This window comes from Lissotriton helveticus, chromosome 6, assembly GCF_964261635.1.
Source record: "Lissotriton helveticus chromosome 6, aLisHel1.1, whole genome shotgun sequence".
In the NCBI taxonomy this organism is placed as follows: domain Eukaryota; kingdom Metazoa; phylum Chordata; class Amphibia; order Caudata; family Salamandridae; genus Lissotriton; species Lissotriton helveticus.
Genome location: NC_136067.1, coordinates 1,621,122,607 through 1,621,136,800, shown reverse-complemented (window position 1 = coordinate 1,621,136,800; position 14,194 = coordinate 1,621,122,607). Strand labels below are relative to the sequence as shown.

The window sequence follows — 14,194 nt, the reverse complement described above, 5'->3', positions numbered from 1 at the left end:
GACACACTGGAGGGGGGAGAGACAGTGGGGACAGCAGCCACAGGGAGAAAAAACGCAGCAAAAAGAAAGATAAAAACCTGTAAAAAAAGAAAAAGGGGAAGAAAGAAAAGGAAGAAAAAAAGAGGGCACAGAGGAAAGAGGCAAGAGAGGTAGAGGCAGAACAGCAGAGTGCTCTTCCACTGGACAACAAGGGATGAGGCGCAGGCAGGAGCCTGCGGGTGGAGGAGGGCCTCGAACACCCTGCAACAGTGAGCTCAGGGGACAACACTCAGTGGTAGAGCAGCATGGGGGAAGAGCAGTAACACTAACCAGGTCAGTGGTCTTGCTCTGCTTGCCACACAGCAGCTGCCATTAAGTAGGGATCAGGGGAGGGCAAGTCAGTTCAGAGGTGAGAAGGACACACTCGACGGGTGAGGGGCCACAGGGGAAGCAGCGCCAGGGAAGAAAAAACACCGTAAAAAGAAAGAAAAACACTGTAAAAAAAGAAGAAACGAAAGACAGAGTAGGCAAAGAAAAAAGAGGGCACAGAAGCAAGAAAGGCATGGAGAAAAGAGGCAGGAGAGGCAGAGGCGGAACAGCAGAAGAGCACAATCCTCCATCCTTCCAAAGAAACAGAACTGACCCCCATGGAAATAGAGATCTGCCCATGACCATGATAAGTTTAAAAGCCAAGATCAGCACTTGTGTCTCCTTGCCCCACAGTTGACAGTTCAAGTAGTGGACCATATCTCCATCCTGATTTGCCCATAACACATTAAAGCACATGGATAGACAGGTAATCTTTGCAATTTGAAGTTTGCACTAATTTATAGTTAAATTCCTACAGTAAGTTGACAGTCCCATAGTATCAACTCCTAGCTTGCCAATTTGCTCGGCCTGATGGACTATTAGTCCAGGCTAATAGTAATATAAACAAAGTAAATACCTTCTACACAACCCAGAAAGAGCATATCCAAACCAAAGAAACTGCCAAATAAATATAGTATTCCAGTTCAGGGAAAACGTCCAGCCGGCAGGAGTAAAGTCTGTAGCAAATTTGTTTGACAGATTTCCCACTGATTCCAAAAATATACCTAAGGAAGAGATAAACATAGTAACAATGAATGTCAATCAAATAACTTCCATAACAGATTCTGTGATTATATGCAAATTAAATTATACAATATAAATGAATGGAATTAGACTGTACCATGCAAGTCTAGATATTCAGTTCAATAAAATAGGCAGATTTGAGTCAATTACATTGTGTTCAACATGCAAACAGATTTAGACCCTGGCGGACAGAGTACCATAAGTTAGGATGGCAAAGGACTTAAAGTTCACCACCGTGATAAACAGTAGTCTGTCTTCTTTAGAGATGACCACTGGCCCTGTGGCCATCTATGTACTCTAAAAAGAACTGCAATTATTACAGTTCCCTTCAAAGCACAAAAGGTTGGGTGGACGGCCGCTTTTGGTTTTGATGACAGAGCTCCAAACTTAAGATGTGTTATTTTTCTCCCAAAATGGAACTTTATAAGTAACAAAATAAGAATGACTCCACACCCTGAGAGTTTTCTTTCATGGTGTGGGCGCGGGCCCACTATTTTTTGCCTGTGCACCATCACCAGTTATTCGCTGGCGATGATGGACAAACAAAAGACCCATCAGACCGTACACTCTAAACAGAGTGGGATTTATGATGCCTTTAGTCTGATGTACTATACTGTCGGGACATCGGATGTAGCTTTTCGTTGACGGAGCCCCCCTCCTTTCAGGGGTTCACCATCCTCTCAACCTTAAGCGGGGAGGGCAGACTGTCAGTTTGGCGCACAGGGTATGCTGTCATGTTTGCGAGGGTGTACCTTCTGCCAAACTCGAAATTATCTGCACACTGCTTTTAGATATTGGTGTGCTATTTCATAAAGCAAAGCAAAGAAACAAAGCATTTCTTAAAACTTACAATTCCTTTATTCTTCTACACTGGTTAGCCGCAAAAACTTGCATTATAGTCCTGTCCAATACTATGGCCTAATGACCCATTGGTGATGCCATTCGAATTGCTTACATTCTTAAATTTGAGGATAGCAAACTGTGCTAGTCCTCTAAGACATCTATGGCTGAGGGTATATTGGGAACCACAAGTCCATGAAGCACATTTTTACTGCTGACAACTCACAGCGAGCTGCCATTTTAAACTTCTGATGGCTACAGATGAACTTATGCCAGGGTGGTTTATTAATATTTCTTTTTTGTGTTTAGGCTACTTTAGAATACAAGTTCAACAATGTTACAGAAGCTGGAGTTTTACCTATTGGTTAGTGAGATGAGGACAATTCCCATCGGCTACGAATGGAAAAGAATGAACCGTGAAAGCTCCCTGACTTGTGGCTCCGTCCCTCACTGGAGAACGGGTGCTTTTAGTCTGGTTAAACTATGGCATGAACACCATCTTGAAATGGGACAACTAGAGGTTACTGCTGTAAACAGGAAGGCTTGGTGGACTCCCAGATGAGGTTCCAGCAGGCTACAGAGCAGGACGGCCTGTAACCTAATGAATTTGCCTCTATGTTTTCTGTCTGTTGTTGGTGCAGCAAATTGTCCTTACACTGAAGGACCCAATGTTTTGGATGCAGAAGTATCTGGGTGCCACCTTGTGTAACTATTTCAGGCCACGGTTCCTGTCTGCATGCCCCAGGGAGCGAGCGGATTAAATTTGGCCATATTCTGTACAATAATTCTTTTCAATGGAAAGCAAAATCTAGCTCGCTTATTTTCAATCCTCTAAAATGCCTACAGTTCTCTTACTGAGCATCACAGGCTGAATGTTCATGCCCCTGATGACAGCCTTACCTACAGAGTGGAGAGGTGTGTGAACAAAATTCTGCTCAGCACCCTGCATTACCGACATGCGTAAAACATAATGCTCATGGACGTAAGTATTTGAAAATGGTGTGTAGGGTGACATAAAGGCTTGTGGTGACTGAGGTTATGTAGTTATTCTTCATATGTCCAAAGATGAGGACCTCTAAAGAGACCAAAGTCCTCAAGCCAGAAGTAGATCCGTTTGAACCTCTTGGTAATCTGTCTGCAAGCTGGTTCACCAGTCAGTGGGGAAGTTAAAATCCCCTGAGCCAGGGAACTGTCTAAATGGTCAAGAGAATCTGCAGCTGGACTATGCAAGTAAGAGGCCCCATCGGCACCTCTGTTTCCTGCACACAGCACTGCGTTCCCTTCATCCAGGCCGCTCCTTCTCCGCCCTCTTCAGACCACGTCAACATACCCTCTCTCAGCAGTTTAACAGTAAGCATTGAACTGCTGAGAGCGGACTGCTTTGCTAACCCAAAAGAGCAATGACATTGACGATTATACAAAGGAACACCAACATAATTAATCGCTAGCTTGAGCCTGTGCTATCAAGTACCTTCTTGTAACTGGTCTGGCAGGCAGAATATAACTGGCCACTGCCATACAGACAGCTGGATTAACCGTTCTGTGGCAAAGTGCAAGTGCTTCAGTCAAGCTACGGTTGAGAACTGGTTAAACAGTGGCACAAGCCACCTGGAGCGTAAGTGCTTGGTTTTAGTGCAAAACAGCAAAAAGTGATTGTGTCTCCCACACTCCCAACTTACAATCACATCAATCGGTCCCAAAACGGTTAACAGCAAACTTGGCAAAATACACTCTGGTAGGTAGGGTACCCAAGCGGAAGTTTAAATGCAAAGTGTGGTGTGCAACAGTGGCATTTTCAGTTAGCTAAATACCTAATGTATGTTTTACTTGAAAATAGTTAATAGTCAAATGTGGGGAACAGGCCTGTCCAAGGCGAGAAGTTTCCGGCTCATGAAGGTGTCTTTTATCAAGCCAACTGTGGCGTGATCTACAAGAGCAGGACTGGACCAAAGATGAGAGAGTCCAAGTTCATCCAGGCATCTCTTAACATAGATTAGCCAGGGATTGTACTGTAAAATTCCTAGGGTCGATGCTTCCAAAACCACTCTCAGATAGGATGCCCCATAGTGAAATGTAAAATGTAAATGTACAGGAATTTATATAGCGCAAATCACCAAGCGGTTTCTAAGCGCTTGCTTAGGGAACCCGTCCTGGTATTCCCCTGTGAGATAACCCCGGCAGGGTATCCGCAAGGTGAAAGCCAGGCATCCCGCCACGAGGGGCCATTGTGGAGATTAAGCAAGCTATTGCCCAGAGTCGCGGAGTGTGAACCCATGAATCGAGTAGGCACCGGAGCGAGAATTGTCGAGTCCATGGACATTTTAGGACTCAAGACCCTGCCGAGCCGGGAATTGAACCTTGGTCCAGGGCTGACCTCTGCTTCCAGGTCTGCCTCCTCTAACCAGTGAGCCACACTTCTCCACTATAGTGGCTGCGATTTACTTAAATTCAAAAGGGGATCGCGGGAATGAATCTTCAGTTATTTGCAATTGTGTGCAGTAACTGTATCCCCAAAGTAGCTGATACTACCGCTTTTTGTCTGTAACCTTGTAAAATAATGCTCAAGATGTGGCAACCAATTTTTTCTCTAGTCCGAAGGATGACGTTTGCTTGACGCTGCAAGACATTGGTTGCCTTTTCAATACAGTCACGCCAGTTCAGTTTGTTAAAGAAGCGAATGCCCAAATAGTCATAGATCTTAATGGATGGTTTCAAGCACTTGATGATTTATCCTTGTGGATTTCCTTCAAGGCGGAGCCATTGAAATTTGCATCATTTTAGTTTTTTGTGTGTTAATGAAAAGACCTTTTTGGCTACAGATGCTCTCAAAGTTCTCCAAAGATTTATGCATTGCGTTTTGTGTATACATCAATAGCATCAATAGAACTGCGTCATATGTAAAAAGAAGAATAAGTATTGGTTATTACTGCACAACCTCGGGGCATCCAAGGCTCTCTCTGGATAGAAATTATTTCCATTTGTTTTAAAATAGAACAGCGGGCATGTAGACAGCCTTGCTGTACACCAGAGCAGATTGTAAAATGAGTGGTGTATACCCCAGAGCTTCCGTAGCGATCAGAAGTGCTTGTTTCTGCATGCACTGTTTTAAGAGCTTGAAGGAGGGTTGTTTTCCACCCCCATTTTTCTAGTGATTGCAAAAATTTGGATCTGTTAACTAGATCAATCGCCAATTTTAATTATATAGAGAAAATTTGAGCACCCTTCTATATTTGGCACACACCATATATGGTCTGACAGGTTGATAGATAGTGCTGATGCTTGTACAGAATCTAGCCTATGCATCGATTAGAACATTATTATTGTCAATCCACCCTTGCAGCCTATTTGAAATTACACAGCCAAAGATTTTTCAGGTGCTCTCTGATAATGAAATAGGCCTGTAATTATTGGGAAGCATCTTACTTCCTTTTTTGTGGAAGGGCACTATGATAGCAGTTTGCCAAGAAGAGGGGATGCATTTTTTCCCCAATAGCTGCACTAAACATCTTAGATAGGAATATTGACCAGACCTTCAGGTCAGAGCAAAACATGTCCACTTGGACACAATCGGGGCCAGGGGCTTTATTGGACTTTTGCTCTATGACTGCTCTTTCTACCTCCAGGCGTAGAATGCTTAGTTCTCTCTTTGGTCTATGGTTGGCAAGTTCTCCCAAATGTGTCAAACCACCACTGCTATTATATACTGCCTTTTAGTGGTCCACCTAGGTGTGTGAGCAAATCTGATGGCCATGACTGTTTGGACCATCCCTGAATACTCTGGCAATTTCCCCCGAAAAAGATCTACTATTTTTCTCTTCTGCTGCCTCAATCAGGTCGCTCCACACTCCTTGCTGGTAGTTTGATTTCTTCTTCCTTAGTAGGGCTTTGCATTTGCTCCTTGCGCTCAAAAATGTGATTATTGATTAAAGAATGATGCCGGTACCGATATGCATTAGAGACCTTTGACTTGGCAAGTCTACACTCCGTATGGTACCACCCAAAGTAATTCTTTAAAAGACCATTCTACTTGGCCACTCTTGATGTAGACCATTTGCCTTTAAGCTCCCTTGACAGAGTCCTATAACAGAGTCTGTGGAGAAGTGTGGCTCAATGGTTAGAGCGGCAGACCCTGATGCAGAGGTCTAGCCCGGGACCAGGGTTCAATTCCCCGCCTCGGTGGGTCTTGAGCTCAAAAATTCCACGGACCTGATCATTCTCACCTCGGTGCCAATTCCAATCATGGAGTCCCACTCTGCAACTCTGGGCAATAGCTTGCTTAATCTCCACAACGGCCCCCACAACGCTAAGGATGCCTGGCCTCTACCTTGGGGGTGCCCAGGAGTGGACACCTCACAGGGAAAGCCAGGATGGGTTCTACAGCGGTATTCGTACAAGTGCCTTGAGACCCTTACGGGTGAGTAGTACGCTAAACAAGTATCAATTTACTATAATTTTCTAGTATCACAATATGGGCCCCATTTTCCACAGCTTGAATATATGGAAGATATTCCTCTACGGATATTATCAGCATGTTCTTGTCGATTGAGTAGCTATCCGCAATTCATTTGACATCTCTCCTACTGTTATCTGGGAATATACTAGCATTATAACATGGAGGACCTTCAAACCCTGTCACTATTCCATGCTTGAAGCACAGAGGGTCGTGATCACCCTTAGGCCACTGAATTACTTGGATTCCATCATCAGTTCCCACTGATTGTTTGGAAATAGGGTACCACTTCTCTTATTGCTTTGGAACATAGGAGCTTAGCTCTAGATTGGAAAGGAAGTTAGCGGAGGATCTCCCTTTACTGTACCTGCTGATTGGAATAGAGCAGGCAATATCAGGCAAAGGGATACCCAGCTTGCTTCCTCTCTGCATGCTGCCTCATTTCATATATATTTGGGCGGGTGATTATTAAAATCTTCACATACTATCAGATAATGAATGTCGCCGGGTTTCACCTTGGCCTTTATTCCATGCATGACTTCCTGTAGTATTGCTGATTGATCCTCAGGTTTACCACACTGGTTGGGCTTCAAGTAGACATTGACAACAACTACTATGGCTTGTGGTTTCTTGTGGTCCTTGGTACGTGCAACAAACATAATCGAGTTGTGAATAAAGAAACTTTTGAAACCATATAAGCTAGTTTTGATGAGATCCAGGAGGAGAGACCCCCCGCCCTTACTAGATCTATTTGCTTTGGTGGCAAAACACATTTTGCCTGGCACTGATTCAGCTAAAGTACCATTCGCAGCCCAAGTCTCCTGAAACCAGCAAATCTTCTTAGTACTAACAAACTCCACTCAGTCCTCATCCTCAAACTTTGGTTGTAGGCTGGCTATATTCCTGGACATAATGGTTATCTTGCTGGCTTTATGCTTCGCATCTCTCTCCAGGTCTAGTGGTACAAATTTGGACAGGAAACTGGGAGCCCTTTTAGTTAAAATGAGGCGGCAGAGGTGTAATCATTTTTGTAACCTGCTGTTTTAGGGCTGTTCAGTACTGCTGGCAGCCAGTGAAAAATAATGTCACCACCTACTGCAGGTTAAGGCTCCTCTTCTGATTGATAATAACAGTTCTATTTTTCCCCTGGTAACTGTCATATTTTTTGCTTCACTTAGGACACTGGGTGTCAATTTATAAAGTGCCTCCGGTCTTCCGAGGAGGACTCGCGTATTGTGTTGCTCCGAGTTCTCCTGTCCCAACTCCATCTGGCATTCTCGCCGCAATGCTACGCTACAATCCCTACTTTGGGGGATCATATCTAGGCCACTCACATGCAGATGGTCCATGTTATCATTGATCAGATTCGGAGTAACTGGTGCATAAAACTCCATGTCACTATGTACCCCACTCTAGACAGCCTGGGATCTGGGGTTAGCGCGCTCAAGAGCATGAATAGCCCGACACACTTCTAGTTGGCATGCTTGATTTACTGGTAATGGACATACTGGATCAGGGAATAGATCAATAAAAGTAAATTTCGCTAGTGCTTGGGGAGTCAATACATTACAATTCTCAAATATCCCCAGCGGTTTAGTTCACACTACTGTGCTGTTTGATTCAGCCAGAAAAACACTTTCACATGGGTTTCCTGGCGCAAAGCTCCTACCATTTGCACCACTTTGCTTTTCACCATCAATTTCAGTGTCGTTATCTTCAAGAACACTTAAGGGAGTCCCTGCCTGGATGGCGGTGTCTCCGGAAACATTTCCTGCATCCGGGGTTAAAACCCCTTGGTCTCCTTATCTTTTTTGTGAGCTTCAGAGCCAATCTACCTTTCTTAATTCTCTTAACTTTCTTCTTCTTTTTGTACTTTACTTTTGGCCAGGAGGTGCACTTAGCACATGGCTCTGCAATGAGCGGGGGCAGTTGGGGTACAGAGTTTTTACATAAAAACTGGATACAGTTGCATATTGTCTTTGTTGCATTCCTCTTGCTCTCCAATTAGCTCTCCTGTTTCAATTGTGGAGCCATTTTGCTTTGATGATTTTCCTTCCCTTCTGGCTGGTTTACTTCTATTATGGTTTCCTTTTGTTCCCATCCAGTGGCCAGCACTCTTCTATTTAGTAATGCCTGGTCATTTGCACCAGGCAGCGTGGCAATCTCATGGCGCTTTTTTCGTGCCTCGTGGATTCTACCTTTGTGTTCTTTTTCCCATTGGATGGTAAGGGTCACATGGCGGCCTCTACAATATGATTTCCTGCTACTACCCACTTATCCCCATTTAGTGCCATATGTTTAATTACATCTAACTGCAGGTACACACCATGTGTAGATGCTGAGTGGTTTCACTTTAGGTTGCCAGCACTGGTGGACTACTCCAGAGTTGCATGCAGCGTATAATCATTTGGTGCAACAAGTCTGGAGTTTTGGCATCTAATGTTGACACATCTAAGATGGTTTGCAGTGATCCATTGTGTGGGTGCACTGCCCTAAGCGGGGGGAACTGATAAGGAGTGGTGCTCCCTGTTCGACAATGGTTATTAGTCCCTGTTCCTCACTGTTATTTATAGGATCTTTCTGGCTCTCGACCATTGTGCAACTACCTGTGGTTTTTCCAATCCCCTCCAGCTTGGGTGCTTCAGCCCCTGCCCCGTCACCCATGTCACGAGACTGGGAGGGCAATTTACTAGGGCACATCACCATCACCACACATTCCTATACACAGATTCTCAGGACACATAACACACGCTTTACCCATTACAGAAACATAACAAAAGGAATACACATGCAGATCACGTACCATAAAAAGAAGGCAAAAACATATAAAACTACCACAACCTAAACTTCTACAACATATTGTAATCCATAAACTTGGCAGAATGCTTCCTAGCTCTACTACTAGTCTAACTCTGCCATCACCCATACCTACTTCATTTGGGCATAGGAACAAAAAGAATCATCATCCATAAGCGAACATGGCAAGATGTTGCCAGGAACAGGGGAAACAGTACAAAATTACTCGTGCCCTCTATACACAGATATCTTATGCCTATTCCACACATTACCCCCTTCAACCTAAACTGCTCCTTCTTAGTGACTGATACAGAACTAGACAGTTTAGATTGTGATTTATTATAATTCCTATGACGTCTGCTTCTTACAGAATCATACACTCCAGGCAGATTCTCAGAAGGGTGCCCTCTATTTCCATCCAAATAAATGATATTTCTCTTTTTATATTATTCAAATCTATGTATTACACCCAAAAATGTGTAGATTCCTTGACATTCTCCTTCAACCACCATGGTGCTAGACGAGACCTTGTTTCCATCCACTCTACAATGCAAATGGTGAAACCCATAATGGAATTAAGCATGGCCATGTAAGTAATGTAGATTGGAATGCTCTGTTCCCATTTATTTCACCACTTGCTGCAAGTTGGACAGCTTCTTTAACGATATAAATGAAATGCTCAACTTGCCCATTGGATTAAGGTGGTAAGAAGTATTCCTTTGATGCTGCACACCACACCTGACAAGTTAATTTGAAACCCTAATGCAGGTCAACCTGTGGCCTATTATCAGTAACCAAGTGACACCCTCTTTACAAAAGGCATTCTATAAAAATTGATTACAGTACTCAAAGTCACACTTTCACAAACATTCAACTCTGGGCATTTATCATAATAATTTACAACCACAATAACCTAACCTCCCTCCTTGTCAGAGCCTGGAAGTGTCCATTCAGAGCAATCCCAAATTTCCACCAAGGCCATTCAGAAAGATCCACAGGCAAGGACTTAACCACACAAAATGTTGCCAAAATATCACTTCCACCACATAATTTGCCTTGCCTCAGCCAACGATCCACTACTTTATCCACCATTTGCCATTGAACATGTGAAGATTAATACCACCACCCCTGTTTGCATAATATCAGGAGGGGAGGGAATTCAATGTGGCACGCCAAAAGCCCGCTCTTTAGTGAAACATGCCATAGAACTTAATGTCCTAATGGAATCAAATTAATGGGAGATCCTGTTCATTACTGAAACCTGGATTCCCCCCGACTCGGAAGTGGATCTAGGAATAACTTGCTAATCCATCAACTGAGGGCTGAGAAGATAGGATAGGGGAATGGCTGTTTTAAAAAAGGGAGTTAAAGACCATACAAATGGATAAAATCCAGGGGGTGGAACTGGTGGGTTTCACCCTCAAAACGAAAGGTGGGTCTGGTAGCTGTGAGCAGAGGACCGGCCCACCAGGCCAGCAGAGGTTATGGTTCTACCCCCCCCCCCCGGCCCCAGAGAAGGGACCCCCCCCCCCCATATTTAGAAATTATTTCATGCCTGGCAGGGATCTCTAAGTCTGCAGAGGAGATACCACAAAGGTGGCTACACTGTAGGCTGAGGGATATGTTGAGAGGCTGCCATGTTGTTTTGGGGCAATACCAAAGGGGGAACAAAGCGATACCAAAGGGGATGATGGACGGAGCATTTGAGCAAATCAAAGACTCAGTCCCAGTCAACTGATCTGGGTTTAATCATCATCATTCTTTAGCTCACTCCACCACCCCAGTTCAGACATGGCTATATGCAAATCAGTCTGACCCTGTGCCTCGTGGGAACAGTCCAGCCCGAACTGCCAAGCCATGTCTTCCCTGGACCGGAAACAAGCCTCCTGGGACCGGTTTCTGGCTAATCAGCCATCAGCAGATTCCTTAACTTAGAATATCCCCAGGCGTCAGATTGGATACAGAAAACTTTCCGCAGCAGCACCACTGCGCGACGGAGGCGGCGAAGCACGGCTCGGCCCTGACGTCGTCCATTGACGTGACGTTAGCGGAGCCATATAAGCCCCTCTTGGCGCTCTGACATCAGTTTCGTAGGGGAAACGCAGAGCCACTACCAAAAAACTGTTAGAAATAGGGTACAGTGTGCGAAAATTATGAATAGACATGGAATGGTGAAAAACAGCACCATAAAGGAAAGTGCCAGGCACTGTATATTGAAAACTAGTAAAGGGAAAGAGCAGAGCACCGCTCGGAGAAGCAACTCCGCAAAAGTGAAGGTTAACCACCCTTGGAGGTAAATGAAGATGTAAACAACATCATGGTAGACGACAGGAAGTCCGAAACCTTAATATATAACCATGAAGGACAAAAAGTCCGGAACACAGGATCTAGGACAATTGACCACAAGACGTCACCAGAAAGAGATGTTGTATACCCAATAAGAGACATATAAAATGTGGCAGAGCCAATAGACTTTAAACCAATTGAGCGCAGGGGTGGTAAGAGACCCCAAGGCTATAGAGAACGGGAGAGTGGGGTGGGAAAATACACGAATAGAACCCGCACTGTACAACCCAGAGGGTAAGGTTGGAAAGGATACATGACACATGATCAAACCGTCCAATTACGAGAATGGGCGGAGTAGAGCCATGAAAGCAGAATGAAGCATTCTTTGTTGGAGGTAATTGAAAGCGTCACCCTGCAGTAGGATCAAGCCACCCGGAGGGAGGTGAGCGTAGAAAGCCCAACCAGAAAAGGTCCTAGCAGAATGGGGAGGACGCGCGGGCGTTAAGGAATCTGCGGCTAGACTACGTCTCTACCAGATACATTGTTACTGAAGGTAAGTAACTCGTTCATCTGATAGAGACGTCTAGCCGCAGATTCCTTAACTTAGAATAGATACCAAAGCCATACCCATAGAGGAGGCGGGTCTGTGACTGAACCCCAATAAGTTGCAGAGGCAACATTGCCGTCAACAAGGTGACGACCCACGGTAGGGATTGCAAACCAGCGCAGCCACGCCAGACCATGAAGCTCAGAAAGAGCAAAAAACATTGGGAGGCAAAGGTACCACAAGCCGTCAAATAACAGCATGAAAACCCGCCGTATGTATACTGGGTGAGAGAAAGAACACATACGCTAGATATGTCTGTGTGAAAGGGAAAGTTCATGACTTCGCAAGAAGTGGAACTGAACCCATGGTCTGATGGGTCCGCAGGATTTGGTGTGCTGACCGTAAGTAAATCCCAGAGAGAAGACACCCAGTAGGACAGAGTCAACACATACCGGTCCAGCATGCACAACAGTGGAAAAAAGCACTGTTGAATCCTGCACCAGTCAAATACGTAGGACAGTATTGGCAGGATGCCGATCCATGAACAGAAAGTGCCAGTATTACTAGAAACTGAAGACACACCGTTGGAGTCACTCTGTTATGAGGCATGTGAAAGGGCTGACGGCAACCATCAGAAGCACCCAATACAGGACTACAGTAAGAATGACAGTCAAGTGGGAGACTGGACGAAACAGAAGCATACCTTGTGGACGGCAGAAAAACACGAAGTAGAACAAGAGCTCCACTGTAGGATTAGGTGAGCCGCCCAGATGCGAGAGACGCAATAGCAAGAAGGCAACCGGCAAAAAGGGGCACCAAGCAAGCTGGACATCCACATAAGAGCACGTAGGCAAGCAGACCGGGTGAATGACCACGGACATCGAATGAAGGAACCTTGACAGCACGATTTTGCTGTGTAACAGTACAGAGCAGATATAGAGGCAAAAGAAATACGCCCAGAAATGAAGCGTAACACAGAGTACCCGAAAAGTACCAACAGTCATGAGGAAGCAGAAGTGGACAGAACAATGCCCAGACTAGTAAGCCACATCAGCCCCACACCCGGGAGGAGCAACGGTCCCTTGCATGATAGAGGAGGAGACGGAGCTAGACACGACAGTCGGAAACTGTCATGACCAACCGAATGGTCCAAGGACTCTAGAAGCAAGTATCCTAAAGAGAATACTCCCCTTGAGAGTGATAAAGCAGGAACCCAAGCAGAAGTGTTGAAAACACCTGTGCGGAAGCAGCAGGGAATGTGTAAAAACACCTGTTGGGAAAGAGCCCAGAAAACGAGGGTACAAGGCAATGTACAGTAGAGAGGTACAGGGTGAAGCCGCCACCTTCAAAGACAAGCCCAGTAAGGGATGAAGTACGATTTTTTTTTTACCCCAACCCTTAACCCGTTCCATGCTCGTGACGGAACCGCTCCGTCACGAGCCTCGGGTGGGCTGTGCTGATGACGGAGCGGTTCGGTCACGCCCCGCTCGGTGCGCCTGCGCCGCGCTGATTTCGCGCCTGCGCGGCACGTTCTATTGAGCGGACGGGGCCATGACGGAACCGCTCCGTCACAAGCACAGCCCACCCGAGGCTCGTGACGGAGCGGTTCCGTCACGAGTACGGGAGCGCCGCGCGCCCCCCCCCCTCCCCCTAGCGCTGCGGCGGAATAGCCGCTGCAGCTAAGGGGTTAAAGGGGAGGGGAGAACCAGCACCACGGAAGTGGAAGAATCAATGCAAACACCCTATAATAGCAATTATAGCAGGGTGCATTTCCAGGTTGCGCCAACACTAAGAAGCGTACCACAAAATGGTTGTATCCTGGTGCAAAAAGAGGATAGGGCGTCAGTGGTGAGAACAGCGCCTGAACTGAACAGAACAAGGGCCCTAAGATAGTGACTGGCAAAAGAAGAGCAGCCATCAAGGGCAAGAGGTTCACAGCGACGCTGAAAACGCCCCCTTGAATACAGGCGAGGTAGAAGACATACTGTAAGGAACCCATACCGAGGCGTAGAAGGACCACCGACAACCAGAGCCAACTGCACCGAAGGTGCAATAGAGCGATGCTAAGGTCAAGATCGCAGAACAGTATAAAAAAGAGGTCCATAGCAAGATTGTGGCAAAAAACTCCATAGGAGCGTACCAAGGCTAAGGCAGCCACCGAATAGCCTATAAATACCCCACAT

The 14,194-nt window shown here is 45.6% G+C and overlaps 1 protein-coding gene across 1 annotated transcript in view; it reads right to left on the bottom strand.

The window, feature by feature from the left end:
- LOC144761839 (uncharacterized) overlaps positions 1-14,194 on the bottom strand; it is a 151,081-nt gene that overhangs the window by 67,611 nt on the left and 69,276 nt on the right. The window contains exon 3 of the mRNA XM_078647066.1: positions 926-1,073. Within this exon, the coding sequence (XP_078503192.1) occupies positions 926-1,073 (148 nt within the window). The remainder of the gene's footprint in view (positions 1-925; positions 1,074-14,194) is intronic.